Source organism: Musca domestica, unplaced genomic scaffold (assembly GCF_030504385.1).
Source record: "Musca domestica strain aabys unplaced genomic scaffold, Musca_domestica.polishedcontigs.V.1.1 32, whole genome shotgun sequence".
NCBI lineage: Eukaryota > Metazoa > Arthropoda > Insecta > Diptera > Muscidae > Musca > Musca domestica.
In genome coordinates this window covers 6,974,012-6,994,866 of record NW_026712311.1, presented here as the reverse complement: position 1 = coordinate 6,994,866, position 20,855 = coordinate 6,974,012, and the positions used below count along the sequence as shown (strand labels likewise).

At 32.2% G+C, this 20,855-nt stretch overlaps 1 protein-coding gene across 5 annotated transcripts in view; it reads left to right on the top strand.

Moving 5' to 3' along the window:
• LOC131803667 (uncharacterized) overlaps positions 1-20,855 on the top strand; it is a 69,137-nt gene that overhangs the window by 8,192 nt on the left and 40,090 nt on the right. For all 5 annotated transcript variants that reach the window (XM_059125114.1, XM_059125116.1, XM_059125117.1 and 2 more), the window contains exon 2: positions 14,267-14,468. In XM_059125114.1, the coding sequence (XP_058981097.1) occupies positions 14,357-14,468 (112 nt within the window). In that variant the 5' untranslated portion in view covers positions 14,267-14,356. The remainder of the gene's footprint in view (positions 1-14,266; positions 14,469-20,855) is intronic.

The following is a 20,855-nucleotide window of genomic DNA, read 5'->3' as shown; positions in this document are numbered from 1 at the left end:
TACCTCCGGATTTTCGGTATTTTGATGATTTTAGCGACGTTATTCACCGGAATTGATTCAAATTTGGTATTTTAAGTTCCAAATGGATACTACACCCTAAGATAGAAAATTATCTGTGCAAGTCTATGTCTTCGTATAGCCCCCATATAACGGTACCTCCCGATATTCGGTATTTTGATGATTTTAGCGACATTATTCACGGGAATTGTTTCAAATCTGGTATTTGAAGTTCCAAATGGATACTACACCCTAAGACAGAAAATTGTCTTTGCAGGTCCACGTCTTCGTATAGCCCCAATATAACGGTACCTCCCTATATTCGGTATTTTGATGATTTTAGCGACGTTATTCACCGGAATTGTTTCAAATTTGGTATTTGAAGTTCCAAATGGATACTACACCCTAAGATAGAAAATTGTCTGTGCAAGTCTATGTCTTCGTATAGCCCCCATATAACGGTACCTCCCGATATTCGGTATTTCGATGATTTTAGCGACATTATTCACGGGAATTGTTTCAAATCTGGTATTTGAAGTTCCAAATGGATACTACACCCTAAGACAGAAAATTGTCTTTGCAGGTCCACGTCCTCGTATAGCCCCAATATAACAGTACCTCCCTATATTTGGTATTTTGATGATTTTAGCGACATTATTCACTGGAATTGTTTCAAATTTGGTATTTTAAGTTCCAAATGGATTCTACACCCTAAGACTGAAAATTGTCTGTGCAGGTCCACGTCTTCGTATTGCCCCCATATAACGGCACCTCGCTATGTTCGGTATTTTGATGATTTTAGCGACATTATTAACCGGAATTGTTTAAAATTTGATATTTGAAGTTCGTTATGGGAACTACAGTCTATGACAGAAAATTGTCGGTGTGGGTCCAGTTTCGAATTTGAATATGGTAATGGCTTATGACAAACAATGCATATGTATGTCCACGTCGTATAGACCCCAACATAACGGCTATATTCGGTATTTTTAAAATTTTAACAGAATTTTTTAAGGATTTTATTTTTTGAAAATTTCCAAATTCGTTGTAAATGGTGGAGGGTATTAAAAGTTCGGCCCGGCCGAACTTACTGCTTTTTAACTTGTTGTAATATAAAGGCAATTTATTGATTTTATTTACATGAATTTAAAAGTTTTCAATTTAAATTAAAAATCAAAGTGTGGTGAATTTTTTGGGAAACTCACCACAATCTAAAATTACTTCATATCAATTATTTTATGTATTTTTGTACATCGTGTATAGTTTTTGCCTACCATGTGATACATACTGTGTGGTGAATTTAGAAATAGAAGCAAATCGTTTAATTTTTTATATTCTGTAACGTGTAGGTTTTTTATTGATTTAATTCAGATAAATTTAAAATTTATTATTGAATTTAAACTATTTAATGGTGAAAAAATTTCTCACCACGAATTTCAGTTTTGACGGCAAAAATAAACATTTAGCACATCTTCACAATTCTGTCCACAATTCATGTCATTAGAGGTTTTCCATGATAATAGAGAGATCCATCCATGAAATTGATTTATTTTTCGCAAGAAATCCTGCTATGTTAAATTTTTGGAGAAACTCACCTCGGGTTGAAATTTCCTGAACTCGAAGAATTATTTAGATTTTATCATTTTGTGGTCAGAAAATATTTTTTCTTTTTTATTTATTTATTTTTTTTAGAAGAAGACATTACAGTGTGTTGAATTTTATATATACCGCATAATGGCCAATTATTTTTATAAAGTTGACAATTTGAATTTTTTTATTGGAATATAATTTCTTTCTTAAAAAAAAATCAAGTAATGTTGAATTTCATAAATAACATAAATCTCTTTTCTCTGATGAAGGGGTGGGTTCAAATTTTTCTCAAATTTAAATAAAGCGATGATAAGAAATGATTTTCTATGTTTGTGAAAAAAACATTGTTTACTTCATTGGTAATTTTCGAGAGAGAGAGAGAGTGAGTTATAGATGTAGGTAATGAGACAGAGAGTTAAGACTCAGGATTCAAACCTTCCCTCATTTATTACCCATTAAACATTTATTTCATTTTGAGAAATCGAAAATTACATCTACCCAATTTATTCCCCAAACACTGTGCCCCTGTGTATTTTCATTCATGTCTTTGTTTTTAATTAAAATGTTTTTAACCGGGAATTCTTTAGCACAATTTCAACAACTATGACGACAAGACAAGAAAAGCAAGGAAAGAAAGAAAAAATATAGAGAGGCAAGAAACAAGAAAAAAAAAAACTGGAACACTTGAAAGGCTTATCTTGTAGGGTAACATGGCATATGGGAATAATTGGCAACTAAACAATGCTTTTTCCCATTACAACCTAAGGATAACCAGTTTATGTGTAATCAGCCACAACATGCCAAGTTAAGTTATTGCAAAACAGGGCGCCCCAAGGCAACAATGGGTGGCGGCTTCCTTTTTACTGTTTTTAAGCAGAAATCAATAATTAATAATTAAGTGATCAGCAACATCAGGGCCATGAGGGCCTTGAATTATAAAATACTCCCCAATGTATGGAGAAAGTTACAAAGTAGTCAAGAGAAGAAAAAACGGCATTATTTTTAAATTAACTTGTATTGGTAACAACAATAACAACAACAAATTGTCATTAACTTGGGTGGCAGGCTGGCTGGCCGTGCGTAAGTTATTTATTTAGAAATTTTTTGATGGGAAAAATTTTTAACAAAAGTAATAATAAAAAATAACAACAAAACATTGTTGGCTAATAAATCTTTTAGTGTACCCCCCTCCCCTCATACCTTATCAACCATTGTAATAAATGCCCCCAAAGCAATTTGTAGTAACAACGGAAGCAACTGGGCAAGTGCTGGAGATAATGGTGGTAAATGACCAAATGTTTAGCACCCAGCCATTGATCATCAAAGGTAGTTGGGTTAAAATAATAACTTCGGCCCCCTTTACTTTTTTCTTTAATTGAGATAGACTTTACAATTAAGAAAGAAAAAAAAACTGTTTTCGTTTTCATTTCTTTCTTTTGTTTCCCCCAATTGAAGTGAAATCAGCTGCCATTGTCATCATTGGGGAGAAAAAAAAAATTATTTGATTTGAGGTTTGGCAAAGTATTTTAAAAACTATTTCTCATTGGCCAGCTATTGTTGGGAATTGTGAATAACTATGACTCATTTTCTAAATAATTATTAGAAATATTTTCAAGATGAGATCTTTTCACCTTGCAAACAATAATTTACTTGGCAAGGGAGGGAGCATCAAATTGAGAATTTAAAAATACATTAACAAAAGAATGTTAGTTTTTTTTAATGCACTGCATGTCTTCGGTGTCTTCATTCAAGTTAATTGTTATGGCGAATAGATTACTTTATTTTTTTTTTCAATAAGAATTAATGTTTCTGGTGTTGTGGTTTGCATATTTAACCAAAATGTGTGGGTTTGTTGGCCAAAAATTATATTATGTGACATTTGCATCTCACAAAATTGAGTTTCCGTAAGGCAAACATATTACTTTTTTGTATAGCAAATGTTGAAAACTTCTTAAATTTGAATTTCCACCAAAAAACCCGGTGTGGTGAATTTTAGAAGAAACTCACCACTGCCTGAAATTGGCTGGAAATGAAAATAATGAATTGTAGTGTCTAGCTATTTTAAAAGATTTTATCTTGTGTATTAAAATATTTTTTTGTGGATTCTTAAAAAATTTTGTGGGAAAATATTCCAATGTTAAAATGGAAATATGGTAAATTTAAGTTCTTATAATTGAAAAATAGTATTTTAGAACCAGGAAATAAGTTTTGGAAGTTATTTAAGTAATAATTGGTCTATGGTAACCAGATTATTTAAAAATTCTAATTGTTCTTCAAATTATTTTTATTGAAACCCCGGCTTTACATAATCCAAATTTTCGATTAGACTAAAGATTGTCTGAAATCTTATCATTATGAGTTATTGAAAATCCACTGTATCAGTTTCACTTTTCAACGGCAATCAAAAATTGTTTTAAAGAATTTATTTTCAATTTGTAGGAATTTTTTCTCACTCTATGACAAAATTTTTTCTCACTTTATGCCGGATGTGTACATAATCGTAATAAACTTTAATAAAAAAAATGTCAGAAATACACAAATTTACAATGGCTAATGTTTAAGCAGTTTTGTGGCTTTGAACACAAGTTGAAGGTAAATTATTGCCCTAACACACATTTTTAGACAAAGGGGAAGAGAGTACTAAATTCCTCTGTAGCAAACAAACAGAGCGGGTTTTTATTGCAGCATATTACAAAAGTTTAATGCAGAAAGTGAGAGCTAATGAAAATTAGTTCAAACAAATTTTTCGTAAAAAATTCACAGTTAAAAATATTTTTAGTTAAAATGAAAGAGTTACAGCATCAAAAATGGGTCGAAAGGTTTGCAAGGCAGCTTCATTGGTCAAGAATTGATTGTGAAAAAAAATTATGACATTTTGGGAAAAAAAATCAAAGTGTGGTGAATTTCTTGAGAAACTCACCGCTTGGTGAAATTGGCAGGAATCGAAATATAAACATTTTGTATTGATTTTTATGGACAAATTTTCTATTTTGTGTCATTTTGAAAAAGTTACCGAGGAGAGAAGGATGTTTTTATTGAATTTTTTTAATGGAATCGGAAATTCTGACTGGTTAGTCATAAATTTTCTTATAGTAAAGGAAAATTGTTATTTTTTAAGCGACACTTAAATAAGCTTACGGACGAAGGTAAGAGCGACTGAAAATTAGTAGAAAACGGGTCGAAATGTTTGCAAAGTAGATTTTTTTGGTTGAATATTGCTTGTGAATATTTGTTTATGCCATTTTCAGAAGAAATCAAAGAGTGGTGAATTTCTTGAGAAACCCACCACGAGGTGAAATTGCCGGAAATCAAATGTTCAACGTTTTAAATAAGTTTTTATGGAGAAATTTTCCATTTTGTGTCATGTTAAGGACCTTACCGAGAGGTGATTTTTCTGTTTTATTCACCACATTATTTAATGGAATTGAAAATTTCAAGTTTTTAGAGGTGAAATTGCCGGGAATCGAAATTTAAACATATTAGGTTAGTTTATGGATATTTTTCACTTTCTGTCATTTTAAAGAAGTCATAAAGAGGTGATTTTTTTGTTTAATTCACCTCTGGAGATTTATTAATTAAATTAAAAAAATCGATTGTTCTACTTATTTAAATATAGAAATAATCCTGATCCTATGTGGAGAGGATCTCTGCCATCTATATAACAGATCTTGTGCTGATGGAAATATTGAGATGTACTAAATCGAAATGGAATCGGGTGTAAACTTCGCGTTTTATGAGCTTATTGGGTATTCCAAATTTTGACACTTTGTGAGGGGGGTGGGGGGTACCAGAAGGAGTGGGCTGATATATTCCATCAACCTAGACCTTGCGTTCATTAAAATATTATGATGTGTGTAATTAACAGATAATTGGACCCTCATCACATTTTATAAGAGTTAAAATTATTTAAAATTTTGCTCCTCTGTGGGAGAGGTGTTTGATAGAGTAGAAAATATTGTCCATTTTCGCACCTGACTTAGCAAAATGAAAATATTAAAATTTTTGGGGGAGGTACTAGGAGGAGTGGACCGATATTGCCCATCTCCGAACTCGATCTAAGTTTGACAATAATATTACGATGTACCAAGTTTGGATCAAATCGGATACTCCCTTCGAGAGTTATCCTGCGCACCAGACGGACGGACGGACGGACATCGCTAGATCGACTTCAAATGTCCTGAAACGGTTTTGGTCCAAAGAGACCTAGGGCCTAGGCACGTTTCGGCCGTACCAAATGATATATACCCCCTGTAGTCATGTGACTGAGGGTATAGAAATACACATAGGAATGTGACAAAACTAGGACTCTAAATGAACAAAGCATGCTCGCTCTTATTCGAATGAAACCAAAAAATGAGTTTTGGTCGTTTTAAATCATCTATTCTCAAGAGTTCTCCCGCTCACATTCCTGCGAGTCTTTAATAAATTTTTGATAAATGTAACCTCTGGCGTGTTTGAATTTCCATTTTCTAATTTTAGAAAAAAAAAACGATTTACCGAGTCATTTTCGCCCAAATATTAACCAATTTGTTCCATAGAAATTAATTCTAACAATTTTCAATAGAAACAATTTTTCAATGCCAACAATTACTTTTTCATTGCTTTCTCTTACAGATCCAATTCACTTTCATTTTTTTCGGTTAATAATTAATCTTATTAAAAATAATTTCAACAATGAAATTTTCAATTTCCATGGAAGTCTGATTAAAGCAATTATGAGTTTTTATTTTTTCAAATAATTTAATTAGCTTCAGCTAGAACTGCTTACGTTTATCTATAAAAAGATTTTTTCTGTCAAAATTTTATTTTGTGTTGAAAATGGTCCATATGACATCAAGGGGTTAATTAACTCTGACCCTAGGCCACAAAATGTTACCAAACTACTGGCAATCATGTGTTGTCTTTGCTTTGAGGTTTCCTTCCGCTGTTATTTGGGTTTGCTTTGAGGCTTTTATATAAAATTGCCAAACATATGTGTTGCTTGCTTGCTTTTTCGTAATTTCTTGCAGCTAAATTTGCGAAATTAAATGTCAAGTACATTTGGAACGGAAATACATAGAAAATATAATAAATGGAACAACAAATTGGGGGGAGAAGAGAAAGGAAAACAACAAATTTTGCTCTGAATCAAAGATTGTTTTCTATTCCACATTTTTTTTCTTCTTCTTTATTTTGTTTTCTTATTAAAACTTGTTTATATTTATTTAGTTTAGAGCTTGAGTTGAGTTCATTTTAAACAACAATAAAAACAATGATAATAATCGAACTAAGTTTACAATGAGCTAAGCAAAATGTCAATTCTTTTCGATGATGCTGTTGGTGAAGTAAATGAGTGGCTTTGCCAAACCTTAAAAAAGTCTTTGTTTATTAATGATTTTATTTAGAAAAAAAAAGTTGAAAAAAAAAAAAAAAAAATAAATAACATCCAAGTCAAACCAGTTAAACGTGATGTTTAGTCATTCTTTGGAAATTTATAAAGTTGAAATCAACAGCCAGCCATAATGTATCCATCAACTTTGTCATAGTGTGGTACACCAAATCAAGTATGTGTCTTAAGTCTTTTGTTTTCTCAATAGAGAGCATGGCCACACTCCGTTGAGATCTAGAAAAGCAAGCATGTGTTTTGAAAACATTTGGAATTCTATCAAATCAAGCTTTAATAAAAGCTTTCAATTGCGGTCACAAATGGTTTTCATTAAAATTCTTTCAAATCCATGAAACTTTAAATATTTTCAATTGCTATCTCCTCACCTCTGCTCCCTTTCCATTGACTGCCGCCACAATCTTTACATTTAATTAACCCAAATCATATTTTTTCTGTTATTTTTATTTGAAATTGTTTCATATTTGGCCTTCATAGATGAATCAGTTTTATATGTTTCTCACCATCAAAATAAAAAATTAACGTGGCTCATAAGTGTTTAGATAAATGTGCAATTTCCTTTTAATAAAAAAGTTGAAAAGTGAATTTTTTTATAGATACACTCAATTGTGTGTATGTGTATGTATATCGTGAAAGAGAAAAAAATCATGCACTTAAAATGAAACTATGTTTAAAACCTGTTTCCCAGAAGCTCCAAAAACAATCGAAAATGTAAAGACATTCGGCAATAGTGGCCGAACTTTGAATTATAATTGGGAAAAAAATATGAAATTATCAATTGGAGTGAAACACAGATAAGACAAAGGCATATTGAAGTGTTGTGAATTTTTAATTAAACTTACCACGAGGTGTAAATATTTAATATCGTTAGCACATAGTTATATTTCATATACCTTGTTATAGATTTGAAATTATCCATATAATTTGTTACAAATAAGGTGGGAAATTTTTTTAAAGAAGTTTTTTTTCTTTTTGAGAGATGTTGCAGAATTTTGAATTATTCTCATTAAAAAAAATATGAACGATTAAAAAATTAGACAAATTCCTTTTATAAAAACTAGAAGTGATACTGAAACTTACTAAAACAGCTCATCGCAAGTTGAAGCATTTAATACATTCATATATTTAGAAAATTGGATTTAGCGATTCTAGGACCGTAAAGAAAATTCCACCACACCAGTAATGATCCGTAATATGCATTTAAAAATTTAATTACCTCTTCTATTTCCATAAAACATAATTTCATGCCAAAAAAAAGGAATGGTATTTCCATAGAAACTCACCGCAGTGGGATATCGATTAATATAGAGACAATGGTGTTTAACAAATATTTTAAAAGAATGTGTCTGTTGATATGACATATTTTGAAAAAATATTTACATGAATTTTTGTGTGGTGAATTTTAAGTTTTATAAAAAAACGTAGTTACATTATATAAAATCGTTATGAATGAAAATTTTACAAATTTACAGAATGTAAAAAAATTTGGACATGGAAATACATTTTCACCACACCCCAAACATAGTGTGTAGTCTGAATTTGTAAATTTTTTTAATTGATTTGAAAAAAAACATCAAAATTTTACTAAAATTTTGTTGTGGTGAATTTTAAGAAACTCACCACGGGTTGAAAATTACAAAAATTAATTATTTAGAATGTTAAATATATTTAAAAAGAATATACATATCGATATGATATATTTTTACAACATATTTACAGAAAGTGTGATGTGGTGAGTTTTAATTTTTTTTAATGTGGCTAGTTTATAGAAAAAAAAAAAAAAAAACAAAATATTAATGTAAGTTCTCTCAAAATAATAGAATGTTAATTAAAACTATCTTTATATTAAAAAAAAAAAAAAATAAAAAAGCCAATTAAAAAGTGACACGCATTTAAATTCATTTTCACCACACCCTAAACATAGCGTTTAGTCGGAATTTATGAACCTTTTGTTTGTTACTTGATTTAAAAGTAAAATATATCCAAATGTTCACTAAAATTTTGGTGTGGTGAATTTTTTAGAAACTCACCACTGGTTGAAAATTGCAGCAATCAAAGATTTGAATGTTTAGAATGTTATATATTTATTAAAAAAGAATATATATGTCGATATGACACATTTTGAAAACATATTTACAGAAATTTTAGTGTGGTGATTTTTAATTTTCTTTAAAAAAGGTGGTCGTTTAAAAAAAAAACAGAATATTGATGCAAATTCTTTCAAATTAATAGATAGTGTATTTTAACAAACTTCAAATTCCTAAAAAAGTCAATTAAAAAATTGTACGCATCAAAATACATTTTCACCATACCCTGTACATCATGTTTAGTCGGAATTTATGAACTTTTTGTTTGTTAATTGGTTTAAAAATAACATATATCCGAATTTTCACTAAAATTTTGGTGTGGTGAATTTTTTGAGAAACTCACCACGGGATTAAAATTACAAAAATCAAAAATTTGAATATTTAGTATGTCAAATAAATACTAGATCTGATGCTGTAACAAATTTGAAGTCAAGTTTATGGAAGTTAAATTTTTAGTTTAAAAAATATGATATTTTCTAAATTTAACTAAAATTTTGGTGTGGTGATTTTTTTTTTGAAAATTGGAAAATTTAAAATTTCAATGTTTAGAATTTTAAATAAATACTTGATATGATGATGTAATAAATTTGAAGTGAAGTCTAAGGAGGTTAAATTTTCATTTTGTAGAAGAATGTCAAAAACATTCTTGATATGACGATATAACAAATTTGAACTCAAGTTTATGGAGGATAGTTTTTTTTTTTTTTATTTTGTGGACAATTATAGTGGAAAATCATAATTGACAATGAAATTAAGGATATGCCATTTTTCCAGCGACCAAAAAAATTGGCGATATATTGCAAATGTTCACCACAATGTTTATTCTCCCTCTCTCTTTTTATTCTCACATAACACTGAGAATAGGAATTTCTATCCTGACATTCTCGCCAAAAATGTTGCAATTTTCTGATAAAACATTATTCCCTAAATAATTTTGTTTCTACTTTTCCAATAACTTAATAATTCCCTGTCTTGTGGCTGTATGTCCACAAAACCACACACGTTTATACAATTTCATACTGGTTATTGTTGACCAACCACCAAAATAAGCTGTGTGGACAAACCACCGCCAACAACAACAAGAAAAAACAAACTTCAAAATGTTTGGCATTTTTTAGCGAAAAAATTCAAAAATGGCAAACATATTTTTTTTACATTCGAGCTGGTGCTGGCCGCACTGTTTTTATGCTGCCACTTTTGCTGGTGGCAGACAGACAAACAAGGGAAACTTAGTTTTGTTTTTTTTCTTTCATCGAAGGCAGCCACAGCAACATAATGCACTTTTAATATGTTGTCCAAAAAAAAAAAGAGCTATAACCAAATGTAATCAGAAAACGAACAACAAATCGATCGGAGGGGGCTGAGGAAAGGCAAAACTCACCCAACGACCGGTTGGGTTAAGGACAGACTGAAATGGCCCATACCAAAATGAATGGTGTGTGCTGGGATGTGGTATGACGATGATGTCGACGATGATTAGTTGCGGTGTGGTGGAGCTGGTGATTGCGCTATGAGCGCGCTTTAGAGAAGTTGGCTGGTATGCTTACTTGAAGACGGTGACGACGGCGACGACGACGCTGATGATAAAGTGAAAGTTCATACGAAAGTGTATGTTTGTTTTGTCTTTCTTTCTTTCTTTTTTATTGACAGAGAAAATAATTGTACACAAAGCCACATTCACATATGTATGTACGAATGTCGATATGTACATAGGTACACATGTATGTACCGCCAGCATATCACTCATCCATATGCGGACAGGTATGGCTTTGATTTGATTACAAAGCAAACAACATCTTCAACTTGCAGCTTCCAGAAAATAAGCTTACAGTGCGGTGTTGTTATCTGATATGGCACTCTCCTCTACCTGTTGAGACATCAACGACACCAAAAACAAAAAAACACAATCCTAGGTGTATGCTTTTGTATGCATATGTGAGTGTGTGTGTGTGTGTGTGTGTGTTAATAAAACAGTTTTTGTGGTTAACAATGCTTTAAGGTGCGTCGTCATTTGTCTATTTTTGAGATTTCCCACGTTCTGTGTCAAGCATTAGATCGCAACTCCACACACACTTCATTTGATAAACTGCGGAATGGAATGTCTATCATGAGATTTACCTGGCAAATTGCAAAATGTTGTTCAAGAATGTTTTTCGTCGCTTTTGATTGAAACAAAGAGTGCAAAAACAAAATATTCAAATAGTTTTGAATATTTTGCATTAGAAACACTCATAATTGTGTGGTTTTCAAAGCATGGCTTGTATTTTTTTCTATGTGTGGGGAGACCGAGTCAGTGTTATTTTGAAGAGAGCGTTATAGAAATAACTGAAGATTTTTTTTCTCTAATTTAAGTTTTTTTTTTCGCATCAAGTGCTAATCTTTTTTAACAAAACACCCACATTTTGCAATTTTAAGTACGGACAACTCCTTATTTTGGTTGTAGCCAATTTTGAAAATAATTCCTTAAGAATGACTTCATATTAGAAATTTGAAGAAATAGGCGGAAGTATGCCACTTTTAAATAATAAAAATTATTTTTGTACACATTCAACTAGGGAAGGCTTGGTTCTACAGGTATTTAGATCAATGTGACTTCATGTTTGAAATATGAGAAAATCGTCGGATGTTTGCTATTTTAAAATAAAACAAGTAAAATAGAATCAGTCGGTTTTGCCGACAGATGTATACCCCCAGCCTTGAGTTATGATTATTCAAACTGTTGACCCTTTATGGGGGAGGTTCCGAAGCCTTTGGCCAATATTGAGCAATTCGTATTTGACCTAAGACTGATATAAATATTACAACGTGCGAGATTTGGACTATGTCGACTACTTCCTGTACTTTATATGAGCTATGTGCAATTTTTTGGAAAATGTGAAGGTAACAGATATAGCGGACCAAAGTATTCTATTTTCATACTTCATCTAATAAAGATAGAAATTTTTTTATGTTGAAAATTTGAAGGAAATCGAAAATTTATATCCAATTTTATGCGAAATCATAAATTCCGATAAATTACCTATTCATATCGGATTTCTGGTTAAGAGAAATATTTAGATATAGGAAGTTGTAAAGAATCGCCGACTTGTTTCGCAATTTACGACAGATATAAGTATTGGAAATTATGACCCTTTGTGGGTGAGGTGCAACAGATCTTGTGTTAGTAAAATGTTTAAATGTGGGAAATTTGAAGAGATGGATGGATGAATTTGGATGCTTATTTAGCTTTCTTTGAGTATTTTGATTTTCAAGATCTTGAACCCTGGGGGAGGCACCAGAAGAAATAGTGCGATTTCTACCATCTTTTTAACAAATCTTGTGTTGATGGAAATATTGAGATGTGCCAAGTCTGAATGGAAGTGGATGTTAATTTCGTGTTTTATGAGCTTTATGACTATTCAAAATTTTGACCCTTTGAGGGGCAGGTACCATAAGTAGTGGTACGATCTTTACCATCTTCATAACAGATCTTGTGTTGATGGAAATATTGAGAGGTGCCAAGTCTGAATGAAATAGGATGTTAATTTCATGTTTTGTGAGCTTCATGAATATTCAAAATGTTGACCCTTTGAGGGGCAGGTACCATAAGGAGTGGACCGATATATTTTATCTTCACACCAGACCTTGGTTTAATAAAAATATTGTGATGTGTGTAACTTGAAGGGAATGGAATGCTTATTTCAGATTTTATGATCGTTTTTGTTATTAAAAATGTTGACCCTTTGTAGGGGAGGTACCAGAAGTAATTGTCCGATCTCTACCATCTGTCTGTCTGTGGAATTCACTCTAGTTTCCGAACGAAATGAAGTAGGTTGATAAAATTTTACTCAAATGTGTATTATGTCTGCAGGACTTTTGGTATTGACAATGAGTGATATAGGTCCACGCTTTGGTATAGCCCCCATATAATAGTACCTCCCGACATTCGGTATTTTGGTGATTTAAGCGATATTATTCTCCGGAATTGTTTCAAATTTGGTATTTGAAGTTCGTAATAGGTACTACAGCCCATGACAGAAAATTGTCTGTGCATGTTCACGTCTTAGTATAGCCCCCATGTAATGGTACCCCCTTTTATTCGGTATTTTGATGATTTTGGGGACATTATTCACCGGAATTGTTTCAAATTTGGTATTTGAAGTTCGTAATGGATACTACAGCCTATGACAGAAAATTGTCTATGCTGGTCCATGTCTTCGTATAGCCACAATATAACGCTACCTCCCGATATTCGGAATTTTGATGATTTTAGCTACATTATTCACCGAATTTTTTTATTCAAGTTTCGCATTTGAATTTGTGATGGTTTATGACAAAAGTTGTATATGCAGGTCAACGTCGTCCTAAAGACACTAATGCTGAATTCAGTATTTTTAAGAATTTAACAAAATTTTTAACGTATTTCATTTTTTTGAAAATTTCAAAATCGTTCCAAATGGTGAAGGGTATTTAAAGATCGGCCCGACCGAACTTACAGCCTTTTTTACTTGTTTTTAAATGTAATCTTTTCTTGGGCTCTTAAGATCGTTATGGTGGAATTTCAAATATGTCTGAATCCTCCCCTATCATTCATAGGGTTAAACACTTACAACAAAAGTTATTGTTGTATTATCAAAACATGAAACGCACAATTTCAAATGAATTGCTTTAGAATGATTTTTATTTTTGTGTTTGAAATCCAATACATTTGGAAAAAATCACTGAAAACATCTCAGCTATGTGTGAATATTGACAAAACAATAGGGCTAACGCGATGCTGCTGCTAACTGCTGATTGTTAGTAATTTTAGTAACTAATATCAGCGACATAGGCAAAAAATAAAACTAACTGTTTGTTTGGCCTTCGCATATGACTGAGATTTGTTGTGACAATAGGAGGGAGAGGCTATGTAGAAAAAATATTAAATTACATTCCTGAAATATCTCTATGATATTTTTTTAATGAACGAGAGAGAAAAATGTGTGTGTGTGTGAATTTTGTTGTTTTTTTTTGTTTTATGTTTTTATTTATATATTGTTTTACTTTTAATATTTTTATTCAAAAAATTATTGAATATTATTATCAAATCGTTCTCCACTAATAAACAAACGTTGTTTTTAAAAAAACAACATTTATGGAATTAAGCCTGACCATTTTGCAACAACAAAATTGAATTTTTTTAATTTATTATTTTAATATTTTTTCCTCTCTTCTTTTGTTCTAATTACAGTTCTATTACAAATTACTGTTTGACTTGCAAACAAAATAACAACGCTAATAAAATAAGGTTTCGTTACAAAATTTCACGGGAGCTGCGATCATGGGGAGCTTGACGGCGGCCAGTTTACAATGGCTGTCCGCTTTCGTTTGTTTGTTATTGTTAAGCTGTTGTTGTGTTCGAGCAGCCGATGATGTATTTTCCTGTCCAAATGGTAAGTTTTCTGTTTTGCAAATATATATATTTTTTTAATAAAGTTGCTGAGAAAGATACAATACAATGTGGCATCTTTGGCCCTTGGCATTTTGATGGAGATTTTTTGTAAAACAAGTATGGGGTATTTTCTTGACCAATTGCTAATATATTTTACCTATACCACTCTGCATACCTTAATGGTTATTTCGAAACAAAGTGCAATAAAAATGTTACAAGAAATATTACAAATCTGTCTGGTCCCCCAAACCCTGTGTCCAATCTGCGCCACCTGCCGTCGCTGTAATATATGATAATCACCTGCATTTTATGCACCCCATTATATGGCGTTGTATTAAAAGGTGGGCTTTGGCAATTTGTTATTTTGTTTTTGCTTTTGGTTTTTTTTCTGTTCGTCATTTCGATTGATTTACAGACTGAAGAAATAATTGATTTTCCCCTGCCCCGTTCATGTGCATTGTCAGGTGTTTGTTGTTATTTAAATGTTGTTACATGCCTGTGACACAACTTGAAAAAAATAAGAAACAAAACTGTAACGTTCGTATTTTTTGTAACAAAGGTGATTGCAAAAGTCAGTTTTTCCATGGAGTGTTTCTGAGGAATATTAACAATGGAGTTTTTTTTTTACTTCTGTAGTTTATGTGGCATACATATGTATGTGTGCTAGTCATGTGGCCCAATTATAAGAAATATTTGGAAAAAAATGTGCCACAGACAAATGCAAACGGTTTTGGAATTTTAATAACTGGTAGGCTCAGATGCATTTATGTTACAATTTTACATTGGAGTATTTTTTAATGAAGCGGATATTTAAACCCCAAGAATTAGGGATTTATTTTATGATATTGGCTTACTTCTTCTAATATCTAATCAAGTTCTGTCCTTAAAAAATTAAACAAATACAAGTCATACTATTAGGATTTGCAAAGTTGTAGCAAAATCGGATTATCCTTTCTCTTTCTGTACATTAAATTATTTTTTGAAAATTTTGACCTTTTGTGGGGGAGGTACCGAAGTGGACCGATATTGCCCATCTCCGAACTCGATCTAAATTTGACAGGTTGTATATAATCGGATATTCCCCTCGAGAGTTATCGTGCGCACCAGCCAGTCAGACAGATAGACAGACGGTCGTACGGACATCGCTAGATAAACTCCAAATGTCCTGAAATGAATTTGGTCTAAAAAACCTAGGGTCTTAAACCGCTTTTTCGATGGGGGCACGTTTTGGCCTCTCTAGCCATATGACTGAGGATATAACAAGCTTAAAAGCAGTAAGTTCGGCCGGGCAGATCTTTGAATACCCTCCACCATTTGGAACGAAGTTGGAATTTTTCCAAAAAAAAAACAAATAAATAAATAAATAACTCCCGTTAAAAATTCTGTTAAAATCTAAAAAAATACCAAATATAGCCGTTAAATTGGGGTCTATACGACGTGGACCTACATAGACTTTGTTTATATATGTAGGAAGGTATCGTTATATCGGAATTATATGAAGACCTGGAACTAGAAAATTATCTGTCACAGGCTGTAGCATCCATTACGAACTTCAAATACGACATCTCAAACAATTTCGGTGACTATTGTACCTAAAATCGTCAAAGCACCGAATATAAGGAGGTACTGATATATGGGGCTTATACGAAGACTTGGACCTGCAAAAACAATTTTCTGTCACAGACTGTAGTTCCCATTGCGAACTCAAAATACGTAATTTGAAACTACTCCGGTGAATAATGCCGCTAAAATCATCAAAATACCGAATTTAGGGAGGTACCGTTATATGATGGCTATATGGAGACGTGGACCTGCACAGACAATTTTCTGTCATAGTTTGTAGTATCTGTTACGAACTTCAAATATCAAATTTGAAACAATTCCGGTGAATAATGCCGCTAAAATCATCAAAATACCGAATTTAGGGAGGTACCGTTATATGAGGGCTATATGAAGACGTGTACCTGCACAGACAATTTTCTGTCATAGGCAGTAGTATCTGTTTCGAACTTCAAATCTCAAATTTAAAACAATTCCGGTGAATAATGCCGCTAAAATCATCAAAATACGAAATTTAGGGAGGTACTGTTATATAGGGGCTATATGAAAACGTGGACCTATATGGCTCATTTACGAACTTAACCTGCCTACTGGCAAACTATACATGTGTGCAAAATTTTAGCCTTCTATCTCAATTTGTTCGAAAGATAGCGTGATTACAACAGACAGGCAGACGGACGGACAGACAGACGTACATCGCTAAATCGACTTAGAATTTTTCGCTGTTCAAGAATATATGTATTTTGTTACAAATGGTATGACACTATAGAGGGTATATAGTGTGGTGGTGGGTATAAAAATGTATGAATTACGGAAATGGCGGAATGCTCGACACTTTAGAAGTTTGCTTTTCACCACAGTCGTTATGGCAAAAATCTGAAAAATCCTGGAAACTATTTCCTTCGCCGGAATAAAATCATGAAATTGGTAGCAATCAGCAAATATTAAAAAGTTGCTAGTTTCGTTTTGAAAAACCTAACTCTCTGCATTATAATAATAGGAAGTTAATCCAATAGGGGGTACTCCAGACTTAGACAATGAAAAATTTAAAAATGTATGATGTCTTCATTAAAAACCCGAACAAATCTTCTCAGGGTCTCAAAAAAAAAAAATAAACAGCTGTATAAAATGATTACATTTTGGCCTAGAAAACTCCACCAACAACTTTCACAATGCTATAGGAAATATTTAAAACTAAAAAATTCTTGACATTGAAAATTACAACTTGCCAGTTATTGCAAAATTGTTGTTATTTCATTCAACCATTACAATTTGTCCTCCTCAGAACATGTTTTTTTGTGATTTGTTTTTTTTCTGTGCTATGCCAAGAAATATAATTCATCTATAATTACCGTAATAATATCGGGAAATTATTTAATACAATAATGAGCATGAAACAAGAAGAAGAAACTCTATAACTTTTCAAAAAAAAACCAACAACACCAACTAAAAAATTCTACATCTTCATGGTGGAACTAGTTAAGCCATATAGGAAAAATGAATTCTATACAACAACTTGAAGCTATTGCATGGCAGATCACATTCTCGTTGAGAGAAAGAGAAAGAACGAGAGAGCAAAGAATAAAAATGCAACAAATAAACAAGTAACTGGCTGGGTGGCTTTGCCAGCTAACTAACTGGCTGACTGACTGACTGGAGCTGACTTGTTGGTTATAAGTAATTCTTTTTGGATAGCTTTATACACACGTTTTTACGCCAACATCGTGTATGCCTAAAGTATATTTTATTTATTGTATGTCTGTCTGTCTGTATGTACATGTGAGCATAGAAATGTCTGAGTAACAACAAGTGTTGCAAATGCTTAGCATGAAATGAAATGTAAGAAAACCGTTAAAAAACAAACTACAAGCAATAACAATTGTTGTTATAATGTTTTTGGCTTAGTTTATGCCTAGAATTTGAAAAAAAAAAAATTATAAAAACAAAAATTAAGTAAGTCAAGTAAGATTAATTGCAGGCACTTTATTGAAAAATGGGGGATTTGCAGGGGGCGATGCAGATTGATTTTATTCTCTTTAGAGAGCCCATAAAAGAGAGGAATGAAGAAATCATAAACACTTTAGAAACTCAAACAATAAAAAAGACTCCTACATAAAGAAGATCTCTAAAAATAATTGTATTACAAACGATTTTTGAACGATATTCTCCCGCCGTAGTTCTCTGAGTTTCTTTAGCAGAATAACGGAAGTCTTTGACTATTTTGGCTATAGAAAAATTATGGATATTATTTTAATGACAACTGAAAGGTCTCCTATGGTAGATCTTATAGATATAGCAAGCCAAGGGAGATTAATTGTATTCTCTTTAGAGAGCCCAAAAAAGAGAGTTATGTAGAAATCAGAAACACTTCAGAAACTCAAACCTTCCTAAAGATTCCTAAAAAGACTTATATTACCGCAGAATTTTGAACGGTATTTTCCTACAGAAGTCATCTGAGTTTCTTTTGCAGAAGAACGTAAGTCTTTGACTATTTTGGCTATAGAAAAATTATGGATATTATTTTAATGAAAACTGAAAGGTTTCCTATGGTAGGTCTTATAGCTATAGCAGGCCAAGGCAGATTGATTGCATTCTTTGTAGAAAGCCCAAAAAAGAAAAGTAATGTAGAAATCAGAAACACTTCAGCAACTCAAACCTTTATAAAGAAGATTCCTAAAAAAACTTCTATTACCTGCGTACGTTTCAAACGGTATTCTCCCGCAGAAGACCTCTGAGTTTCTTTTACAGAAACACGAAAGTCTTGGACTATTTTGGCTTTGGAAAAATTATGGGAATTATTTTAATGACAACTGAAAGGTCTCCTATGGCAGGTCTTATAGCTATAGCAAGCCAAGGCAGATTTATTATATTCTCTTTAGAGAGCCCAAAAAAGAGAGGAATGAGAAAATCAAAAACACTTCAGAAACTCAAACCTTTAAAAGACTCCTACATAAACAAGAGAATAGAGGACTATTCGCAATAGAGGTCCTTTAAAAGTTCTTCAATTTATATATGACCATTGAAAGACAGTCTGTCTACAGAAGACCACCTCAATGCCGTCGACTTCCTGTTTTCTAAAGTTTTAAAATCTCTTCACAGGTCTCATAGCTGTAGCAGGTCCCTAAAGGTCTTTTGTCTGTAAAAGATCTTTTAATGTTCTATTCGCAATAGAGGTCCTTTAAAAGTTCTTCAATTTATATATGACCATTGAAAGTCAGTCTGTCTACAGAAGACCACCGCAAGGCCTCCGACTTCCAGAAGACCTCTATGAAGTTTTCTAAAGTTTTAAAATCTCTTCAATCTATATATGATCATTGAAATATAGTCTGTCTAGAGAAGGCCACCACAAGGCCACCCATTTCCAGAAGCCCTCTGGGAAGTCTTCTACTCATAAAACACCTCTGAAAGGTATCCTTTTCAGAAAATACCTATGAGAATGTCATATTTCTGCAGAATGTTTCTAAGGGCTATTAGGACCATTTGGCTGGGCCGAACTTTTAATATTCTCCACCATTTAAAAACTTGACTTATGGTTAAATCTGTTACACTCAAAATCCCTGCAATTTGGATGTTTCAGCATAGACATTAACAGTTAATTTGTTTGGAAATTGGGACCAAAATTTCAAAAAACCAGAAGGTACTGAAGGGTTGAGAGAACTTCAACTGTCCACTGAGAATTCGAAATGTAAAATTGCAGCTGATTTGATCTGAAATTTGGGTCATAAATCTTCAAAAAAAAAAAAAAAAAAATCGAATATCAGGAGGTAGCCTTATAATATTTTGGCGTGCAGATTATTGGCCTTTGTTTCATTGAAAAATATTTTCATAAAAATTCACGAAAAAGTATTTTTTAAAAATTCCATAAGTGGATGCTTAAAATTTCCACGATTATTGTTTTGTGGGTTCTTAAAAAAATCTACCATTGTTGGTCTTGGGGTCCATGGAAAACAAATCCTTGATTACTTTTCTGTGGTTGAAAAATGAACCTTTGTTGGTCTTCTGGACCTTGAAAAAATCCATGGTTATTTTTCTGTGGATCCTTGAAAAACAAATCCATGATTATTTTACTGTGAGCCCTTGAAAAATCTACCATTGTTAAAACAAATCACCGATTATTTTTCTGTGGGTCCTTGAAAAATGTACCATTGTCGGTCTTAGGGTCCTTAAAAAAATCCATGATTATTTTACTGTGGGTCCTTGAAAAACAAATCAAAGATTATTTTTCTGTTAGTCCTTTAAAAAAAATCTATAATTATTATACTGTGGGTCCTTAAAAAATCTTCCATTATTGGTCTTGGGATCCTGAAAAAATCTACCATTGTTGGTCTTGGGATCCTTGAATAATCTACCATTGTTGGTCTTGGGATCCTTGAAAAACTATTCCACTATTATTTTTCTGTGGGTCCTCGACATATTTATTTAAAAAATCCACTATTACTGCTATGAGGGCCTTTGAAAATTTTTATTTAAAAAATCCACTATTACAGCTATGAAGGCCTTTGAAAATTTTTATTTAAAAAATCCACTATTACAGCTATGAAGGCACTTGAAAAATTTTATTTAAAAAATCCACGATTACTGCTATGATGGTCCTTGAAAATATTTATTTAAAAAATCCACGATTACTGCTGTGTGGGTCCTTGATTTTTTTTTAAATTCACGATGTAGAAAATCTAATAGGACATCTCTCGATGTAAGACTCTGAAATGTGTTCTATCTATGGAATACCTCCTTAAGCCATTGGAGAATATCTGAAGCTCCCATCAAAGAAAAAATATTAAATTTACAAAGGGTTCCAAAAATATCTCTTCTATGTCCCATATAACAT